Source organism: Dryobates pubescens, chromosome 5 (assembly GCF_014839835.1).
Source record: "Dryobates pubescens isolate bDryPub1 chromosome 5, bDryPub1.pri, whole genome shotgun sequence".
NCBI classification, from domain to species: domain Eukaryota; kingdom Metazoa; phylum Chordata; class Aves; order Piciformes; family Picidae; genus Dryobates; species Dryobates pubescens.
Genome location: NC_071616.1, coordinates 33,760,131 through 33,782,277, shown reverse-complemented (window position 1 = coordinate 33,782,277; position 22,147 = coordinate 33,760,131). Strand labels below are relative to the sequence as shown.

The following is a 22,147-nucleotide window of genomic DNA, read 5'->3' as shown; positions in this document are numbered from 1 at the left end:
ATTTGGAAAATTACTGCCTCTGTTAATATGAATATACAAATTACTATTATTATTGGGGCATACAAATGACACTTAGGTATCTGTCTGAAGGGAGGTTGTAGCCAGGTGGGGGCTGGTCTCTTCTCCCAGGCAATCGGCACCAGAACAAGAGGACATAGTCTCAAACTGTGCTAGCGGAAGTTTAGGCTCGAGGTGAGGAGAAAGTTCTTCACAAAGTTGTTAACCATTGGAATGGGCTGCCCAGGGAGGTGGTGGAGTCACCGTCCCTGGGGGTGTTCAAAAAGGGATCGGACATGTCATTTGAAGCCATGATTTAGTAGTCATGAAGTCTTGGGTGACAGGTTGGACTTGATGACCTTTGAGGTCTTTTCCAACCTTATTGATTCTATGATTCTATTTAATCATGTAATCAAAATAGCTTCAATAAATATACAATGCATTGCTTATACTAGTGTTGACAGTAAACTGCAGTTTAGACCACCAACTTCACATTTCAGTTTTATTCAGACCGCTTAAAGCAACTAAAATTCTTTTCTTTCCAATAGCCTTGAATCAGAAGCAAACTAGACATTAGCTTATTTCTTCAAGAACAAAATGCCATATTTCATCATTTACTATATGAAAGTCATCACTTTTCTGAGAAATTGTGCAGCAATTAGAAATTCTAATAAACTCTGAAAGAGATATCAAAATTTACCGTAGCAAGTGTTATCCATGATCACTATTCACATTCTGAAAGTATTTCCAGATTTCCCCATCATGTAATGTAAACATTTAAAAAATGCATGATCCATGAAATACTGCCTACTTAATTCTTTAAGAGGGCCATGACAATAACCATAAAAATCACAGCTGAAGAGGGGATTAAATCAGATTAAAACATTACAGTTTCACAAATCTTCTTATCTTCTAATCACAGACATACCTTATTCACTACTTTTCAATTAAGAAAATCTTTTGACCTTAAAACTATTACTGTTACATAATTTTACCCTCAACTTTAAAATTTTATGATGACTTGCAATAAAATGTACATTAAATGTTTTAATGCTTTATTACCTTCACCACCCCATAGGGAAAAAAAAAAGTCTGACATAGGAACTCTTCAGAATAGGTACCTTTAGCACTCTAATCTGAGCCTCTGCATCATCCTTTTCCTGTTTAAGGAGTTTCATGAGCTCTTGAACATTTCGTTCATGTTTGATCTTGGTATTTTGTAACTCTGATCTAAGATCTGCCAACTCCTGTTGGTGAACTTCTCTTTCCATCTTTAGCTGCCTGTTAGCTGTAGTCATCTCTTCATGCTTGGATTCCTGCTGTTTCTGGAGATCTGAGAGACTCTTATGCAATTCCTTTTTGACTTTCTCCTCTTCTGCTATTCTGTTTGTTAGTTCCACACGTACAGAGCTTAAGTTTTTTACATCTGCTTGCATTTCTAAGAGTCTTTCTTGGTCTTTTTTATGAATCAAGTTACTAGTTGCAAGTTCTGTCTCCAAGTGTTCCTTTTCAGTCTGCAACTGATTTTGTAGAAAGACTTGCTTTTTCAACTCATTCTCCAATTTGTTTACTGTCCCTTGAACTTCTTTGATCTCTTCTTCAAGAGATGCCTGGTGAGACTTCATTTCATCCAGTTTTACCTCTTTGCAGCGAAGGAGTTCTTCCTGCTGGGTTTTCTTTGTAAGTACATCATTCAGCTCTTTCCGAAGGTTTTCTATCTGGTGTATAGCAGAAAGAAGTTGACTTCTGAGGTCATCCTTTTCTTTGAGAGCCTAGAAAAGAAAAAGAAATCCAGGGCAAATTAAAATAATTGAAGAAAATTGTTGGAAGCTTGTCCTTAGGCACTAGGAATGTCAATGAGCACACTTTGTTCTGTGATAAGACAATTTTTTTTGCTTGTTATGAACTCAGTTCAAATCTATTCAGAGCTTCTTTAAATATCTGTGATCTCAGATCTCAAATGTATACTTGCCCTTAAATGACTTAGCCTCCTAATCCTTTGCTTTTTTCACCCTCTTTGCAGACTGAAATTTGGTTTATTCACTGGTACCTCCAAATACCCAGATGGAGGAAAAGAGACAACATAATAACGAACGCAGCTGAAAACAGGGAGGACTAATGGTCACATACACACCCCTTACCTATAAATCCAATTAATAGGCTGACTTGCTTTTCTTATTTTTTATAATATTACAGATGAAATATATCAACCTAAATTCTTTTTGAAGCTGTACACACTAGATGAATGAATAGCAGTTAGAGCCCTGGTTCACCAAAGGCAAGTAATGTAGACTTCATCTTCAAAGTAAAAATCATCCACGTCTAATAAAAATGGCACTGTTTTCTTAAGGAGCAGAAGAGTTGAGTTGGCTTTTTCTTTTTTCACCAATATTGATATATTTTAGTTTAAAAAAAAAAATCCTAGAAAAATGTGCTAAATGACAGGAAAAATTCACATTGCACATACCATCGACCAGTACCCCCAGGTCCCTCTCCGGCTGGAGAGCAGCCAAGCAGAGAGGGACCTGGGGGTACTGGTCGATGGTAGGCTGAACATGAGCCTGCAGTGTGCCCAGGCAGCTAAGAGGGCCAGTGGCATCCTGGCCTGCATCAGGAACAGTGTGGCCAGCAGGAGCAGGGAGGTGATTCTCCCCCGTACGCTGCACTGGTTAGGCCACACCTTGAGTACTGTGTCCAGTTCTGGGTCCCTCAGTTTAGGAAGGATGTTGACTTGCTGAAACGTATCCAGAGAAGGGCAACGAAGTTGGTGAGGGGTTTGGAACACAAGTCCTATGAGGAGAGGCTGAGGGAGCTGGGGTTGCTTAGCCTGGAGAAGAGGAGACTCAGGGGTGACCTTATTGCTCTCTACAACTACCTGAAGGGAGGTTGTAGACAGGCGGAGGTTGGTCTCTTCTCCCAGGCAGCCAGCACCAGAACATGAGGGCACAGTCTCAGGCTGCACCAGGGGAGGTTTAGGCTGGATGTTAGGAAGAAGTTCTACACAGAGAGAGTGATTGCCCATCGGAATAGACTGCCCAGGGAGGTGGTGGAGTCACCATCACTGGAGGTATCACAGTATCACAGTAACTAAGCTTGGAAGAGACCCCAAGGATCATCAAGTCCAACCTGTTCAAACAGACCTCACAACTAGACCATGGCACCAAGTGTCACGTCCAATCTCCCCTTGAACACCTCCAGGGACGGCGACTCCACCACCTCCCTGGGCAGCCCATTCCAATGACGAATGACTCGCTCAGTGAAGAACTTTTTCCTCACCTCGAGTCTAAACCTCCCCTGGCACAGCTTGAGACTGTGTTCCCTTGTTCTGGTGCTGGTTGCCTGGGAGAAGAGACCAACCCCTTCCTGTCTACAACCACCTTTCAGGTAGTTGTAGAGGGCAATGAGGTCACCTCTGATCCTTCTCCAGGCTAAACAATCCCAGCTCCCTCAGCCTATCCTCATAGGGCTTGTGCTCAAGGTGTTCAGGAGGAGGCTTGATGGGGTGCTTGGTGCCATGGTTTAGTTGTTTAGGTGGGTTGGATTGGTTGATGGGTTGGATGCGATGATCTTGAAGGTCTCTTCCAACTTCTTTAAATTCACATTACACATGCCACTCCCGATTCTTACTTATCTCAAGTTATAACTGAATTTCTTAACAGTCTGTTTAAATTAAGAAGGAATTTACAACACATCTATCACAAGTCACACAATTTCGACAGGTCAAAAAAGGAATGATAAAGAGGGACAACTTGAAGTTTTCTCAATGTATCACACAACTGTATTCTTTAAACAGGCAAAGATTAATTTTATACTGCCTATTTCCACTAATTGCACTCATAGTACACACTTCTCAGATATAACAAAATTGGTTGAAATAACCAAAAAGGCAATAATTGTTAACAGTGTGCAGTTTAAAAATAATAAACCAATTTGCAATTACATGAAAAATAAGCAATGTAAACCAAAACACAAAAATAATAAATCAAGGATGTAGGGTAATTATCAGCAGTGTTTCTTTAGGGGGAAAAAATACATAAGTATGCTTTCTACATTCCATACTTAGCAGAAAATAACGTTCCAGAAAACACAGGATTTTAGAAATTCCACTGTCAACCAATATCAAGGATGAGCACATAGGCCAGACTTTAAATTATCCTAATAACTCCAAAACAATTAAGCAGTCTTTCTGTAGCCCACCCATGTCTGCAAATGTTTGGAATAGCTCATAAAATTGCAAGCTCTGAATGGCAAATTTCAAAATTCGATTGTATCAACTCTTTGAAGTCCTATGACAGAAAGCAAAGGCAACAGAGAGACATTTATTTTTATAAAGTTTTCTCTCAAATGCCCTTTTTGAATTTCACAAGGTTCCCCTCTGCCCAACTCTCCTGTCTATCCAATAGGCCTTGTTGAATGGCAGCACAGACTTCTGGAGTGTCAGCCACGCCTCCCGGTTTTGCATCATCAAACTTGGTGAGAGTACACGCCATCCCTTCATCCAGGTCACTGATGAAGATATTGAACAAGACTGGACCCAGTACTGACCCCTGGGGAATACCACAAGCCACAGGCCTCCATCTAGACACCGCGCTGTTGATCACATCCCTCTTAACTCTGTCATTCAGTTAGTTCTCAATCCACCTCACTGTCCACTCATCTACCCACACTTCCTAAGCTTACCTATGAGGTTGTTATTGTTCAGGTGTAACTTGAACACAGGTTATTACCTAACATAATTTGAAATTTTTCACAAAAAGCCCTATCACATTATTTCCTTGAAAATTAACTGAAAAGATAAGTTAATGGCAACATTCATATAGAAACTTTTTTCCTTACAAGAAGAAAGCTTTGAGTGGAGAGAAGAAATATAGGATAAGAAGAGAATGTGGAACTCCTCAAGAGCTAAAAAATACGGTCACCTATTAGCTGTTTTGTAGTTCACCAGAAAATACGGTCCAGAACTTGAGGCAGAAAGAGGTTTGCATAAAGAAGTTTGCATAAAGAAACTGCTTATCTTCATTTCTAAAACAAATGGAAAGGGTACAAAAGTACTCCAGGCAACGTTACCTGGCTGTTCTTGTCCATCAGTTGTTTGATAGTTTCATTTTGTTTTTCTACCTCATGATCCAGTTTCTTACATTTCAGCTTCCACTGGCGGATGGTTTCCTGTGCTTTCACTTTCAAATCTTCTCTTTTTCTCTCAGTCTCCAGCCTGAGTGCTTCTGAATGCTTGAATTCAGTGAGGTATCTTTCTGCTTCCTTGGTACTCTCTTCAACCTGTTGAGCTAACTCAGCAGATTGGAGTTCAGTTTGCCTACGTCCATCCTCACAAGCCTTGTAGCAACTCTGTATTTCCTTTAGTTGGTCCAGCATTTTTTGCTGCTGCTTCTCCTTGTTTTCCAGGTCAGATGTTAACACCTGGAATCAAAGCAAAATATGAAAGTTCTGGCAAGACAGACATAGAAGACCTTATCAAACAACATACAGTGATGCTAAATCACACTTCTATCAAAATTGTGTATGACAAAAGATCTCCTTGACTACCAGGGAAACCCTGTTAGCTCTGAGAATCTCCCCCTCTACAACGGTAAAGGACTTCAACTCAGGATATGCATATTTACACCATCACATATTTTACTTTCTGCATTTGTTCCTTTTCTGTTTGGTCTTATTATTTTTTATATTTTAAGTTTGAGAATGAATCATTGATCACGATCTTCATATGCTACATACTACACCAGAAATAAGGAATAAAGCAAATAGTAAGATGTAAGAAGATTAATATAAACAGATGAGAGGAAAAAGAAAATTGGCAAGGAAAGAGTAGAAACACCAAATGTAATCTACCACAACAAATGTAATCTATACTATATATGTTTGCTGTTACCCAGTTTTCTGCTGGTTGCTTTTATGGAAGCAATAGGGCAAATAAAGGTATTTTAGAAAGCACTGATGAACACAGAGAATACAGCAGTTTGGTAGATGCTTCCACAACAAAGGGCAAAATGCTTGAAAATGTAGCATGAGTGTTAAAGCCAACATTAGCTGGCCTTTCAACACTGAATGAAATTGAAACCACACATATAAAAGTAACAAGCTCTGCCTATCTTGCATCTGATTATATTTCATAGGAGAGTCTCAAAATCAGGAAACATTCTCTATATATCTTCTGCAAGGGCATACTTAGAAATCAGTCACAGAAGCTTCATTAGAAAACCTGAATTTTATTAAGATAGTCACATAATTTCACATTAGTATTCTGTATTTCAAGCCTGCTTTCATACATTCAGTATCTTTGTCAATGACTTAGACAAATTTAATAGGCCTGCTCAGCAGTCTCCAAGATACTATCAGGCTTTAAGGAATGAAAATACTTGAGATGATTACATTTCAGAACAACTGAAACAAATTGGAGATGCAGTCTGAAATATACAGAATGATTCAGAAGGGACATCGGAAATATACTTTGCCTAGGAAAGAATAAGCAACTTTACAGATGTACATAAAATGATTATTTAGACAAAATTCCTTCCAGATGGTTTGGGGTGAGGATGGCTTGGGTTTGTCAGGTGTGAGATTTTGGGGGTTTGTTTGTTGGTTTGGAGCTTTTCTTTGGTTTTGTTGCTGCCGCTGTTATTCTTGTAGCAGTTGTTCATCTTTCTGGGTTTGTTGGTTGTTGGTTTTTGTTTTTTTCTTATCCCCTCCAAACCAGGCTGTTATGTCCTGGGAAGCAATAAATGGTACCAGTCTATTCAGGATAAGATTTGCTGTCCTGGTAAGAAGACTGAATGTGTGCTCTTGCATGCAACAGATCATGGTACTGCCAGAAAATATGGATATAAGACCGATGCCAAGACAGGAACCATCAGTCCAGCTTGCTACTTGTACCTATGGTGCAAAACAGGAGTAGGATTATATGCTGGATGTTAGTTACTCACCTGTAGGATGAATATCCCTGCTCTAGATACAACTGAGATATAGATACTAAAACAACAGGTAAACGCATTACAGAATAGTTGAGGGTCAATTGTACAAAGGTGGGAAAATTAACACGGGAAAGTCTTTCTAGCTTTACAGTTCTTCATATGAGAAACTCTACATATGTTCTCCTCCACTGTTATTTAGCCACAGATTTTCAAGCTTATCAGGCAAAACAGCCAGGCCTAACCTTGTCAAAAGTCTTGATTCATAAAAGACAATAAACAACCAAAAACCCTCACAAGCAAATTTTTAATTGAAAGAGCTAAATTTCAAATGAAAACGGATATTATAATACTTCTTTAAAGGTATGAATTTAAATTATGAATGTAGCAGAAGCTAAAACTGCCTAATAAAATACAGTCATATACCACATTTTATCTTTCCACAGATTTTCTAAACTGGGTTATAATTTCTTTCAGTCCTGTGATTACACGTTAATATCAATTCCCATTTCATGTCTTTCTGAAGACATGATAGAGATGTCAGCCTGAACTGATGTAATGTTCAAGTCTGCATCACAAAAAAAAAGTGATTTATGTATAATTCCTGCAGAGAACACACTTCATTAATGTAACTACAGTTCCCACAGACTTCTTCATGAAATATGAGTTTAAACTTACACACAGAAAGCAATGTTCAAATGTAAACATTCATTGCACTGTGTAGAAGCAAATCGTCATTGACAATGTATTAGTTTACAGCAAAATGAAAAAAAGGAGACATTTGTTTTAGAAGTTTACCTTGAAGCACAACTAACTTCTCTACACCAGCTACTTGCACGAGGAAGAAAAATTAATTATGACATGAATGTACCAGTTTAAATTCACATTTGTCTGTTTTATTTTTATTATTTGTGAAAATAAAGTAGTCTTTGCTAATAGTTTGCAATTTGCTCCACAAAGTTAAGCAAGCACAGACCCAGAACAGTTGAAGTCAGCTGGAAAACTGTAGTACAGCACATCAACATTTCATGCAGCTTTCCTTGTGAAGCAAGAGGATAGGGAAACAGTGGGGCAACCAACTTTGTTTTTATATTATAATAGGGGTCTGAAATGTCCATTTGGTGGAACTGCACTCTGAGCAAATAGTAGCAGATACAACAGATAAAGCTCCATTATGTAAGTTACACTACTACATATTTTTAATGCCTAATTTTGATGTTATGAGAATTTAGATTGTTTTGACAGTAAGAAATAATTGTGCAAATTACTCTTGTCATTGGAAGAACATCATACTTGGCAGTGGTGCACTGTGAAAGTATGACCTTGCATTTTCATAACATAATGATGATCTTATAACCTTAAGCTTTTAATTTCTTTCTAAACAATCTTTACAATTAAAAATGACTGATAACTAATCTAGACATATAGCTTCACATTTTTGAATTTTAGCATATTTTCAAAACTAAAAAGAATACAGGAAGCCACATTTTACCACACCACACTAACTACATTAGTCACTTAAAGTGAATTTATAGGTATTTTTCTCCCTCCTTTTCTGTGCCCTGTATCTCAGGAACACAGTCACCAGATCCTATTGCTATGTAAATCTACTGCTCATTATTGATACTGTTTTCAACAACGCTATCCAAATCATGGACCAAATTATTTCTCCTGAATGTAAAACTCAAATATTAATTTATTCATCACAATCTGATCTGCATGTATTGCCGATCACATTTTACTTAACCATCACGAGCTGTTAATCCAGAAGGTTTGAATTTTTCATTCAAGCATAAATTCTGTGAATTGAATAATCAAAGATGCATATGTATACATTCAGTCAATAAGTGTATTCATTCAGTAAAAGTTACACTGCACAAAATCAGTTTCTTAAACTGATGCCTTCTCCATATTTTACCAAGCTTGAACTTCTCACAGGCAACGTTTTATGTAAGTGTAAGATACGGCTAAACCCTTTTTCCCCCCGCCCCAGGCTGATATGTGATTTAGACCGAAAATCTACTTAGAGATCTTAGATAGAGAATCTACTTTTCAAAGTGAATAGTATCTGTCCATTTTAAATGTATTTGTAGCATTATTTCAGCATCTGAACTCCACTGACATGGCAATATGGGTTTGCCTGTAAAGGATAACATTCCTTGTATTTTAAAGGAATATTTCTTTACATTTAGAAAATTGCTACTTACTGATTTTCAGATATATTAATTGGCTTATATGATTAAAGTAATTGGCTAACAGTTTCATCTTTAGTGGATGAAAAATCCATGAAATTAATTTTTTTATGACAATAACATCTTCATCACTCTTCACAAGACTGAATGGCTTATATTACAAAAAAAATTCTTACCTTAAAGAAACAAATCACTAATTTGCCCTCAAAAAATTTGAAACATATTAAACAAACTGCCTGCTGCTACATTCTACTGGACAACACTTAAAGACTACTTTGACTAATTAGAATGAGAAATGATTAGTAAATCAAACAATTTCACAAACATAATAGACTAAAAATGTTTATGGAAAAACTAGGGTATTTCATCTTTATCATTTGTGTATTTGAGCTATTTCTTAGCCCTAATAGTCAGCAGTAACAGCTGCATTTCTATATTGTTCCATGCAGAAAAATATCATTAAGACAGATGTATAGATTTGCAAGATCTTATAGAAGAATCCTCAGGTAAGCTACCGCATCTGAAACCAATATTTTCTCTACGAAATTTAGCGGTTAATTTAAGATGGAACTAAATTCTACACGAGTTTAAGAATGTGATTATAATCTTTTTCATCCTCTCCATTTGACATCATATTGTGCATTTATGGCAACTGTCAGAGACTAAATATACACAACTCAAATTGATGAAAACAATGACATTTAAATAAATCAAAAGAAATTTATAATATCACATGAACACCAGCGGCAAATGCAGTTACATCCTCCCTACTAACCAAAGACAATTTACACTCAAGTTAAACACAACTGGTCAATTCCAACCAGGAATCAGACTATCTGACACGAGCAGCTGTTAGAGCAACCTTGACAAAATGCATTGTTAGTATAAAAGTTTAGAAATTCACATCCTTGCATTCCTTGATGTCCCATTAAAAGAAAAATACACTAGCTATTTTCCTGTTACAGCCTCTGTAGGAAAATGGCAGTGGGAAGCAGATAAGACTTACAAAGTATTTTCTGTTGAGGTAATCGGGGAAATCAAAGGTATCTACCACAGATCAATGACAATGACCCCCAGCTGAGCACTCTTCCATCAGTATTTTCAGAGGAGGAAATTAGTATTAGAAGATCATTCTGATCCTCAAAAAGCATGTTCTACATGAAAAAGTTTTTAAAAGTTGGGTTTATATGCATTTTTATCCCTTTAACTCCTGCCATCAAAGTGATTAGAATTTCTCAGACCCCCACAGAGAAAAAAAACAACTTAGTCTGGAGCTGTATTGTTCAGCTAGAACACAGATTCTGACGGGCATCAGGAAATCAGTTCTGCTTACTTCACAGAACCACTCTAGGTCTTTTAAACCTGTTCAGTGATAAGCTTTCATAAAGCATGAAGGAGATTATTTTGAGACTTCAATTCTTTCCAAAAGCAATTTGTTCTCTTAGTTTGATTTAGAGCAGCACAGAATTTGATAAGGGAAAGAATTGAAGAGCATAGTCCTGTAAATTGATATGAAAAAAAAAAAAAAATCTGCTTTTGCATTTCTAAAGTGATACAAGATCACTACAAAGAGATATTAATTAGAAAAATAAATACAAAATACAAATGCCTTGGATTACCCCAATACAATTCAACAAACGTTAGGTACTTGACTACTGAAATCCCACATAGGGATTTGAAAATGTCCTCATTTCTCTTGACAGTCATGAAAGATAACAGAAAATAGCTACTGTTCAGGGATCTCCTTACCAATGAAAAACCTAGACAAGATCCAAAAATACAGAAATCTCCTATCTTAAAATGGCTACTTCCTCCTTATATCTCATTTCATGTTCAAGGCAAAAGTCTTCTAACTACAACTCCAGCGTCAGAGACTGTTGTTCTTACTTTCACAGAGAAGCACTTCAAATAGTATGTACTTACCATAAATAAGAATAGTAATACTTATTTTATAATCATTCTGATATTGCATCTAATTGCAAAAAAAGAGCAGTTATGATCTGGTTTTATTACTCTACTTTCTCATAGAACAAGGTATCCCAGTTTGTTTAAACTTTATTTCTGAAGCATGATGGAAGAGAGAATCAAAAAGGAAAATTTTACTCTGCCATATCATCTACCTTAAAATTATGTGAAATTATGAAAAAATATAAACAAATACAACTTACCTGTATATGCATAATGAGCTGTGCTTTCTCCCTGTCCTTTTGCTCTATACATCTCTTTAATTCTTCTACTTCTGACATTACAGCATTATGACTAAGTTTTGCTTTAAGCTCCAAAATATGCTTCTCCAGTTCTTGCTTCTCTCTCTCATATCTTTCAGCTACTAAAAAAATAGTGAGAACAGAACAGGTCCAGTAAAAACAGAGATTTATGGTAAATTACTTTTTTCTCATTTCTCTTTCAGCAATTTTATTCTCTACTTGAGACTATTCTAAAACTCTCTATGAAAAATGGCTATACCTTTTACTGAAGGCAACAGTATTTGTGTTTCAGCAGTCATTTTACCGGGGTTTTCCCTTCTTATTCCCCCTTTTCTCCCACCTCAAAAAACCAAACAGCTGAACAACAAAACCCAATAAAATATTATAGGACAGAAGAAACGTTGGGGAAATTCTGATGTTACTGGAACTCAGCCTCAAATGTCAAGGTCAAGATTTTATAAGACCAGAGTAATATGTCCTGATTTGGAAGTCATACTATCTGTAAGGTTTATGTCTGAATCCTACAACTACAACAGAAGTTCTTTAGAGTAAGCTGTAAATTTCCCAACCAGAAATTCAAAAGTCTTTAGTCATAAACAACTTCTAGAGGCAATGAAAATCTTCATTTGTATTCTTCCCATGTATCTTTGAAGAAACAGCAATAACACAATAACGAGAATGACAACTGAATAAATAATATCACCAATAGATTTTTTTCCCTTCATATTTTCACAACAGTTATGATTTATAATTATAAAAGAAATGGAAAAATAAACAGCTTTCATTAAAATCAAAAGAATATTCTTTAAACACACTTTTAAACAGATACATTAATATGACTGGGAAAAAAAACACTATTAAATGGTATTTTGTGTATTTTTGAAGCTAAGATAAGTACAAAACAAAGCCATTTTCCAGTGCTCTGTATGCAATTTGTGAAACAGGGAGTCAGAGTTCTATTTTAATAAGCCAGATAATTCAATAGCTGAAGTACAAAAAAAATATAAAAATAAATCATTAACCAAACTAATTCAACACTCAGAGACACTGAACTTGGAGTCACTAGTCTGCTATTATCTTGAGGAACACATTTCAGTGTTAACAGGGAGAAAGATAAAGATTTTCTCCAATGCATTTTTGATTATGTTTCAAAAATTTAAATACAGAGACCTAACTAAAAATGCAAAGGCCTGGATAAAACAGCAGTTTTTTATGCCATTACATCTTGAAGTTGTTTCAAATATTTTTATTCTAAATATTAACTGTTCTATCTCTAAAATTCTAACATAATGCACACAGAAGGTCCAACTGCATCATCCTGGATGTGTTTGGATGTGGTACTTGGGGATATGGTTTACAGGTGAACCTTGTAGAGTAGGGTTATGGGTTGGACTTGGTGATCACAAGGGTCTTATCCAACCTGAATGTTCTGTGATTTGTGATAGTAGAAAGTTTTCTTAAACTCTCTGGAACATGGTATTACCCCTTTGAAAATCTACCAGAAATTCAGCCACTTTATTAACTTTGGCTACAATCTTTGAGGTGGCAGAATTTAAACTGCAAAAAGACTGAAACACAAAATTTCAGAAAAGTTATTTTAAAGTAGTGCAAATGTTTTTCTTCTCAAAACCACTATCCATTTCACTGAAATTGTCTCCAACAATATTCATTTGTTTTCACCATGCAAATGTGGATATTTTAGCCTAAAATTTAACTCGCATTGGTATTTATTAGTTAATATTCAGGTGTCAGAAATTAATACTTAATATTCAGGTGTCAGAACTTACTAACTTAAAGCATGGGAGTTAAATTGGCTGGTTTAGTTGAAATAGTAGAAGAATTAGACTGAAACTCAAAGACAGAGTTAATATCCAGGCTAAATAACTAATTTGCAGGCCTCTAGTGCAAAAAAAAAAAAAAAAAAATCACAATTTTACCTGTTCTAATTCTCCTGTCATCATCTTGTACATCCTGGTAGCTATGGCGGCGTGGAGCAACATGTGAAATTTGATGTTGCAACTCTGCACGGTCTTCTTCTACTCTCAAAAGTTGGGAACGAAGATCTTCAATCTGAAATGCACGTACAAGTATCAAATGCTTAATGAGAAACAGAACGCAAGAGTAAATAGCAATCTTTTATTCAACAATAAAGACTATACACAAGAAATATTTATAAATAAATCTCAAGAACACTGCAGATGGTAAACAAGAAGATAAATTACTTCCTAATTATAGGCCATAAAGTAATTATTCAAAAACTAAAGGAAACCTTTTAGTTTGTTATGTTGACTGCAGATAAGCTTTAATTTCTCTGGATGAAACAAAATGCTACCATTTCATATGTCGAAACTGTCTTTATATAGTGTGAAAAAAATCTATATAAACATAATAACCAATATATTTTATTTAAATGCTGCTCATTAAAAATGCAATGTACTTATTCTTAAGAAACATAGGGGGTTTTTTACATTTTTCCTATCATGTACAGTCTGGCACTCAATGATGACTTTTGCACAATAAAGAAACTACAACATGCACTAGTTGAAGGAAAATAGCTCTAACTCATTACCTCTATGTTGTATAGCACTTTATTTCATGCACAATGTTAGATTCAAAACACTAACACAACTTACTCAAACTTCTGGCAAATACACACACACAAAAATGCTAACAGGTAAGTATGCCCACTGCTCCATCCCTGTATAGAATCATAGAATGGTGTGGGTTGGTAGAGACTCTCACAGATCATCCAGTCTAAGGCCCCTGTAGTAAGCAGGGACATCCCTGACTCTATCAGGTTGCCCAGAGCCTTGTCAAGCCTGACCATGAATATCTCCAGGGATGGTGCCTCAGCTACCTCCCTGGGCAACCTGTTCCAGTGTTCCACCACCCTCACAGTAAAGAATTTGTTCCTCCAACCTAAATCTACTCCTCTTCAATTTAAAGCCATTGTACCTCATCCTATCACTACAGGCCTTGGTAAAGAGTCCCTCCCCAGCATTCCTTGAAGGCCCCCTTCAAGGGGCCTGGAAAGCTGCTATTATGCATTTATATATATATATTTCAGTCTTTTTTCCCCCACCTCCTCTGAAAGACAGATTAGAAATATTTCTGAGAAAAGACACATTTTAAAAGCTGTAATGCAAGATGCTGCAACTTGTAGATTTAAGTATTGTTTAAAGTTTTTCAGATATTTGTTTTTTATATACTATTGTTACACAATAAAACACCTCAAGGTCACCATATAATTACTAATATAGAAGTTGTTCTAAAGCATACTATAAAGGGTACTTAAAAGTAACGTGTTTATGTACTTTATGTTCATATATAGTTAAAGTAGTGGTAATAGTTATGATACTTTTAAATACATGAAATTTTGGAAAGTATGACAACAGATCAGTTCACATATTTTAGACTCAAACTTGTCTTTCTGTATCTCATTTTCCCCTTAGAAAACAATATTATCAGACTATTAAATAGGAAGATTAAGCAAAAAGACCTGCTATGAAAACTTCAGGATTTTCATCACACCAAAGCAGTTACCTGATGCAAAAGAGCTTCTCTACTGCTTTCAGATTCATTCAGCTTTTTCTGGGACTGCTCCAATTCCTTCTCAAGCTTTCATTACAGAAGATGATGAAGAAAGAAAAGCAATGTATGCATCACAGTACAAAAGTATATTTTAACTCTGTAATTCTGGCACAACTTAATAGATAAAAGTATCTATTGAAAAGGAGGTGTAATATTTACAATATTCTTATTTGTCAAAATGTTTTAAGTAAACTTTGATTTGTAATAAATCCCTGCCATATTTAATAAAATAAGAATTTAACTTCCATTCTACAATTTTTGTACAATACTCTATATCATATAAAGATGCAAAGTGGTATATATTATCCAAGACAAAGAAGCACAAAAGCAAATTTTTAGTAAGTTACAAGAAGGAAAACTCTTTTTTAAAGCTTCAAAAACATTGTTCCTGGATTTGAAACAATTTCAAAACCAAAATAAAATTAACAATGACTTAACACCTGAAATCACCTTTGCTACACAGTTTATTCCTAAAAGTGTTGGAGAGGACAAACATTGGTAGAAGCAGTAATAGCTAAATTCCCCGAGCTTTTTCATGTTGTGCAAGAAAACATATTAGAATAGCTCAGGGAACAAGACAACTGAAAACTGAAATGCCCAGCATTCCATACAATTACATTTTTTCCTAGACATATAATATTAAGGGAATCAAAAAATGTTTAATCAGAAATAGTCAAACCGATGATCATTTAAAAAGAAATAAAAAACAAACAAATGCTAAGAAGTATTTTATGATGTCGACCATAAATAGTTCAAAGATCACTGATCCACATGGAAATAAATACAGGTTTTAACAGCAGAAATTGTTATTGTAGAGATAGCTATCTCAAAGAGGATGTTGAGATGCTGGCAAGTGGGCAAAGTAAACAGGATGAGCGTTAATGGACTGGAGAGGGAAAAGTAACATAAAACACTAAATGGTTTAACATAAAGGGTTATAACTTTGAAAGTACTGACAAAAATGCTAAACCACGTAACAGGAAAAAATCTAGAAAAAAAAAATCTAACATGGCTTCAGCATCCTCTCAGAACAGAAATATATGAAAACTTTTCTATGAACAGGAAGAAAGCACTATGACAACTAATAGTTCCATAAGAGTAACTAATAATAACCATGGTGCAAAATAACAAGCATGCATTATTTGCAGGGATGAAGAAAAGCTGCATTTTTGAGCTACTGCACATAAGCAACAGTAAACTATGAATAAATTCAGAGACAAATCAGAGAAAGAAATCAAGGATAATCCTCAATTTGTAAACTTGCCCACCTAGCAGGATGGAAGAGTTGTCAGAAGTAAAGAGCTTTGAATATACCTATGCAGAACCTTTGTCTCCTTTACATGACCTCTGATGGAAAAAAAAATAATAAAAGAAAATACAACCCACTCTTGTCTTAAAGAAAGTTTTACTCTGCTTGTATCTCTGAAAAAGGAAGCATATACTGTATCATATGTCAATACACACTTATTTAACACCAAACAAGAAAGGAGGTAATTTAGTCTTACTTGGTTCTTTTCACTTTGATATTTCACAAGTTTATTTTTCATGAGTTCTTCTGTTTCACCTGCTTTAGCATCTTGCTTCCTTAAAGCCTTTAGAGGGGGGGAAAAAAATTATGAATGTCATTATAAAAGTTACAGGAGTCTTATCTGCAAATGAAAGAACCTGATGGTATATTTAATAAAGAAGATCTAGACAAATGCTTTCTGTCTATGCTTAATATTCCCATGTGCAGCGAACGTGCGTTATGAAAAGAACAAAGAACAGGGCCAAGAACAAAGTCAAAACTAGCACTAACACCCTTCCAATGTATACAACTCCAGGCACTCAAGATTGACCCCAAACACTTTGAAAAGAAGGTCTAAGAGGCTCCAGAGACAAGATGTTAATATATCAGTTGAAAAACAATATAATCTCTAATGTAAAATATCCATGATATGAAATACAATACACTGAAGTAAGGAAAACACCAGCATAAGGTTGTGTAGGAATCCAAAAAAGGGAAAAAGTTATTTTTATCAGAATCTGGACAGATGTTTAGAATCACAGTATTAGCACAGAATTGTTACTGACATGGATGTGCGGTACTTTGAGATCATCTAGTTCCAATGCCCCTGCAATGGGCAAGGGCACCTCCTACTAGGGCAGGTTGCTCAAGGCCCCATCCAACCTGGCTTTGAACATTTACAGGGTTGGAGCCTCCACAACTTCTCGGAGCAACCTGTTCCAGTGTTTCACCACTCTCATGGTGAAAAATGTCATTGTATGAAAACAGAAAGCAAGATATTAATCAACCTCAGTGAAGCCAGGCATTCAACTTTAAAGTTTTGCTTTTAAATGTAGCTTTGTGAAGAAAATAAGTGGATTTATATACTTACCACAGTCTTACATCTTTACTGCAAGAAACATAAGGGTTTCAGTATAGTTTGGTCTACTCTCCTGCTTCAACAGTTTATACTAAAATCTGAGATTGTAGAACATATTTCTTACAACTATTCCACTGAAAATATGCCACATCAAGAATTATGCTTTTAGTCTTACTGATTCATAATCAGATACTCCAAGTCTTTAAGATGCTTCCCTAAGCACTCAGAACAGATTCAAATCTATCATTCCAGTCAACGCTGCATATAGATCTGACACCCATTTTACTCAAAAAGGCTCTAAGGACAACTCCAAAAAAAGCTGCATGAACAAAGAAAGAAATATAATCAAAGACCATTATCAGTTCAACTAATGTCATTGTTGCACAACTGGTTTGCTTGGTTGTGGGGTTATTTTTAACAACTAGAAGTACCAGTTCAGAACAGTCTACTAGGGATAACAGGATGAGTACTAATTGAAATCATGCTTCTAATTTCTACTAGCAAAATTAGAAGCTCTATTATATACAGTCAACTGTATGCCAACCTCATTTTTAGCACTAAATGTATATTTTTGCACCAAAAATGTATGTTTTCATGTGCAGATTTTGCTAGAGATATCAGCATCACAAGGAAAATGTTAAAGGTGGACTGGAATTAAAAATGCTAGGAAAAATTTCAAAGATTTCCCTACTGAAGGCAAAAAGGAACTTTCTGCATAAGTGGTACATCCTAATTCCCAGAAGCCACCACAGAAATTATTATTCCGTTTAAACTAATCAGCAGCACCAAATGATATTTAGCAATACCTTCAAATTACAAGTCCTTCCTATCACTCATAATACAAATGTGTATTTGTGGATGTGGTTTATCTGGACTTCACTAAAAACTTGGACACTGTTCCTCACAGCATTCTCATGAAAAAAATGTCTGTCCTAAGCCTGGATGGGTGTACACTCTGCTGGATCAAACACTGGCTGGATGGCCAGGCCCACAGAGTGGCAGTGAATGGAATTAAATCCACTTTGCAGACAGTTACAAGTGGTACTCCCCAAGGCTCAGTGCTGCAGCCAGTCCTACTTAACATCTTTATCAATGATCTCAACAAGGAGATTGAGAGCACTCCCGTTAAGTTTGAAGGTGACACCAGGTTAAGCGGGATTGTTGATCTGCTGCAGGGCAGGGAGGCTCTTCAGAGGGACCTGGACAGGTTGGATTGATGGGTTCAACAAACCCAAACATAAAAAGATCCAGATAAAGTTCTTTGATTTAATTTGCTGTCTCCAAAGAAAGCATTGAGGAAGTCAAATGTCAAAAATGGGACCTAGGGATGCTGCAGACAATGGTTCCCACACATGCTCCTCCCAAATGGCTCTAAAGCAGTTGCCCTGGAGAGCTCTGCCTGGCGATGCTGTAGCACGAAAGGATGGAAACAGACCTACAGACACCAGGATTCTCCCATCAAGAGCTTCCTCTTGAAAATATTAACATCCAGAATGGCCAGGAGGAGGCAGACAAGGAAGTTGATGAGGCCTTGAAGGGGGCAGGCATGGAGGAGTCCACAAAAGAACACCGAATGTTCGTGTCTTCACAGCATGGTTTCAGGATGGACCAATAAAATGTTACACTGCTTGCCTAGGTGGTCAGAAACAGGCTCTTTAACAGGCAAGATGAATTTTTTTATTTGACCTAGAAGAATAATTCTTGACAGGTCATTTAGACAGTATCAGAATATTAACACACCTGTTATACCCCAGCTCAACACCTCTCATCCCCATCCAATATATTAAAATCCAAAACTTCAGATAGAAGTTCCCTGCTAGGCAGATTTTTTTTTTTCCTTATATAAGGGGAAAACTATGCAGAGGCCTCTGTAACAACAGTTCTCAATCTTTCCAATTTATGAAAATCTTCCAATAGCAAATCATGACTTTTACTGCAATTCAAGCCTATTAACTTTTCTTAGGGTTTGGGGTTTGTTTGCTTTTGGGTTTTAAATAAAACCAGATTATTTGAAAGTAATGCACTGACCACAAACTGAAATTTGCTCTTTCAAAGTGAGACCAATCACTGAATTATATTCATACTAGCAGAAATACACAAGCAGACCAGCTTCATGCTAGAGTTTAAAATAAAGAAAAATGTACCACATCCTAATCATGAGAAGACTGAGAAAAGATCTTATTAATGTTTACAAATATATGAGCGGTGGGTGTCAGGAAGGGGCCAGTCTCTTTTCAGTGGTTCCCTGTGACAGCACAAGGGGCAAACACAGGAAGTTCCACCTCAACACGAGGAAAAACTTCTTTACTGTGAGGGTTACGGAGCACTGGAACAGGCTGCCCAGAGAGGTTGTGGAGTCTCCTTCTCTGTAGACTTTCAAAACCCATCTGGATACCTGACCTAGGTGATCCTGCTTTGACAAAGAGTTTGGACTGGACTATCTCCAGAGGTCCCTTCCAACCCCTACCATTCTATGATTCTAATCTGAACAAAAATTCTTTCTAACTACCTTCATTAGCAGTTAGCACAGGTCTGAGTATGCTACCTAAACATAACAGCCAGGCATTCAAACACAGACTGTCTGGATATTTCAGTGGCAGATATGTATGAGACGTGCTTATGCTTCAGGACAGAGTCAGATTCAAACCACCATCAAAACAGAAACCATTAGCCACAGGTGGCATAGCACGGAGCCAAGGAGCAAGCATCAACCGTGCATTAAAACATCCAAATGGCTCAGAGCACAGATCAAGTCTATATTTGTCTAAAATGGTCAGAGATAAAGACATGCTTTTGGCCATCAGTCTACCCCACTCAGTTGAAGGTCCCCCAGCCTCTTGCACTTCACAGTACGTGCAATGGGAAGAAAACAGAATCTAAGTATCCAGTTGCACAAAGAAAAAATAATGTCCCAGTTATCCAAGTTATTAGCTTAAGACATAACTACAATCTTTGCCTTACCAAAAAGTCAGCAAGTTCAAAATGTTCTAAACAAATGTTTCTGTTCACCTGAAGCATGCAAAGCATGAACACTCAGACTCATTTCACCAAAATCTAGGCAGCCAAGCACAGGAATTAATAAAGCAATCCAGGGCATCCAATGCATATTAGAACTGTTTAAAGCCCATTTTTAAGAATTTTATTTGATTTTGTTTTAGAAAAATGGATGCATAAATGTAAAGGCACAAGGAGATGGTGTCTTTATGTTGAAAATAAAGCACTGAAAAAAATCATAGAATCAGTCATGGTTGGAAGGGACCACAAGGATCATCTAGTTCCAACCCCCCTGCCATGGGCAGGGACACCTCACACTAGATCAGGCTGCCCAGAGCCTCATCCAGCCTGGTCTTAAACACCTCCAGGGATGGGGCCTCAAACACTTCCCTGGACAACCCATTCCAGGGCTTCACCACTCTCACGGTGAAGAACTTCCTCACATCCAGCCTGAATCTTCCCACCTCCAGCTTCATTCCATTCCGCCTAGTCCTATCACTACCTGATATCCTAAGTCCCTCCCCAGCCTCCTTGCAGTCCCCCTTCAGATACTGGAAGGTCACAGTTAGGTCACCTGGGAGCCGCCTTTTCTCCAGACTGAACAGCCCCAACTCTTTCAATCTGTCCTCATAGGAGAGGTGCTCCAGCCCTCTGATCATCCGCATCAAACTAGATTTAGTTTAGACATGTAGTTTGTCAAAGCAACCTATATACACATCGATAGCACTAGAAACAAATATGCTGATCTTCCTCCTCAAAACCCACTTATCAGGAACACAAAAGAAAGGGAAGATGTATGATTTGCATGAATTTGTCTGATAATTGCCATTTTCTAATTTGTAGTAATTGCTCTTTAAACACACCAATACAGATTAGAAGATGCATTAAAAAGTAGAGAAAATAAGTTTTATCCACATACACACAGCACATGCAGACCAGAGATTCAAAATAGTAATGCAAATTTAGATGTTAAAGATGCAAACTTTTATATGTCAGGCCTTCTTAATGCAGTATACAACTACACATTATGTTGGTTAATAATGTATAGTAATAGTGCAATACAAATAAGAAGTCTGCACATCGTGCACATGACTGACAGAAAGACAAGACGGACAAGAGAATGATTCAAACAAATGTATTGCTATGTTCAGTTAGACCCTGAAAAAATATACGATTAATAATTGAGATTTAGAAAGAATATTCTCTTAAGACAGTAAAATACTGACAAGTAGTGGTCAGTTATGGGCACTGCACTCTCCTAAAAAGTAAATACTAAAAAACCAAAATTATGTTGTAGGCTTTGCTGAAACTGCTTGCTTAAAATACAGGAGATAAGAAAAAAGAAATCATAAAAAATGGTGTAAAAATATTGATCTTTTTTTTTTAACAACTTTGCTCTGAGATCTTTAAAGGCAGACAATTTTATTTATAGCACAGAAAGATAAAAAGTACCCTAGCAAAATACAATTATATTGATGCAAGTAATGAACAAGTCTGTTACTACTACTCACACTGAAAATCAACCAAAAGGTTGAAATTGACCTTTTTTAACTATTCAGGTTCATAAATTTTAAATATTTCATAACCATATATTACATTATTTATCACAAGATCACAGGATGTTAGGGGTTGGAAGAGACCTCTGGAGATCAAGTCCAACCCCCCTGCCAGAGCAGGACCATAGAATCTAGCATATGTCACACAAGAACACATCCAGACAGGTCTTGAAAGTCTCCAGAGAAGGAGACTCCACAAGCAATCTGGGGAGCCTGTTCCATTGCTCCATGACCCTTACAGTGAAGTTTTTCCTCACGTTGAGGTAGAACTTCCTGTGCTGTAGTTGCCCCTTGTCCTCTCACAGGGCCTAAGTGGGAGGA

At 36.6% G+C, this 22,147-nt stretch overlaps 1 protein-coding gene across 1 annotated transcript in view; it reads right to left on the bottom strand.

The window, feature by feature from the left end:
- CEP128 (centrosomal protein 128) overlaps positions 1-22,147 on the bottom strand; it is a 110,475-nt gene that overhangs the window by 69,933 nt on the left and 18,395 nt on the right. The window contains exons 8-13 of the mRNA XM_054162221.1: positions 16,416-16,502; positions 14,863-14,937; positions 13,257-13,389; positions 11,281-11,441; positions 5,065-5,415; positions 1,119-1,769 (exon numbers count right to left, since the gene is read on the bottom strand). Coding sequence (XP_054018196.1) covers positions 1,119-1,769; positions 5,065-5,415; positions 11,281-11,441; positions 13,257-13,389; positions 14,863-14,937; positions 16,416-16,502 — 1,458 coding nt within the window. The remainder of the gene's footprint in view (positions 1-1,118; positions 1,770-5,064; positions 5,416-11,280; positions 11,442-13,256; positions 13,390-14,862; positions 14,938-16,415; positions 16,503-22,147) is intronic.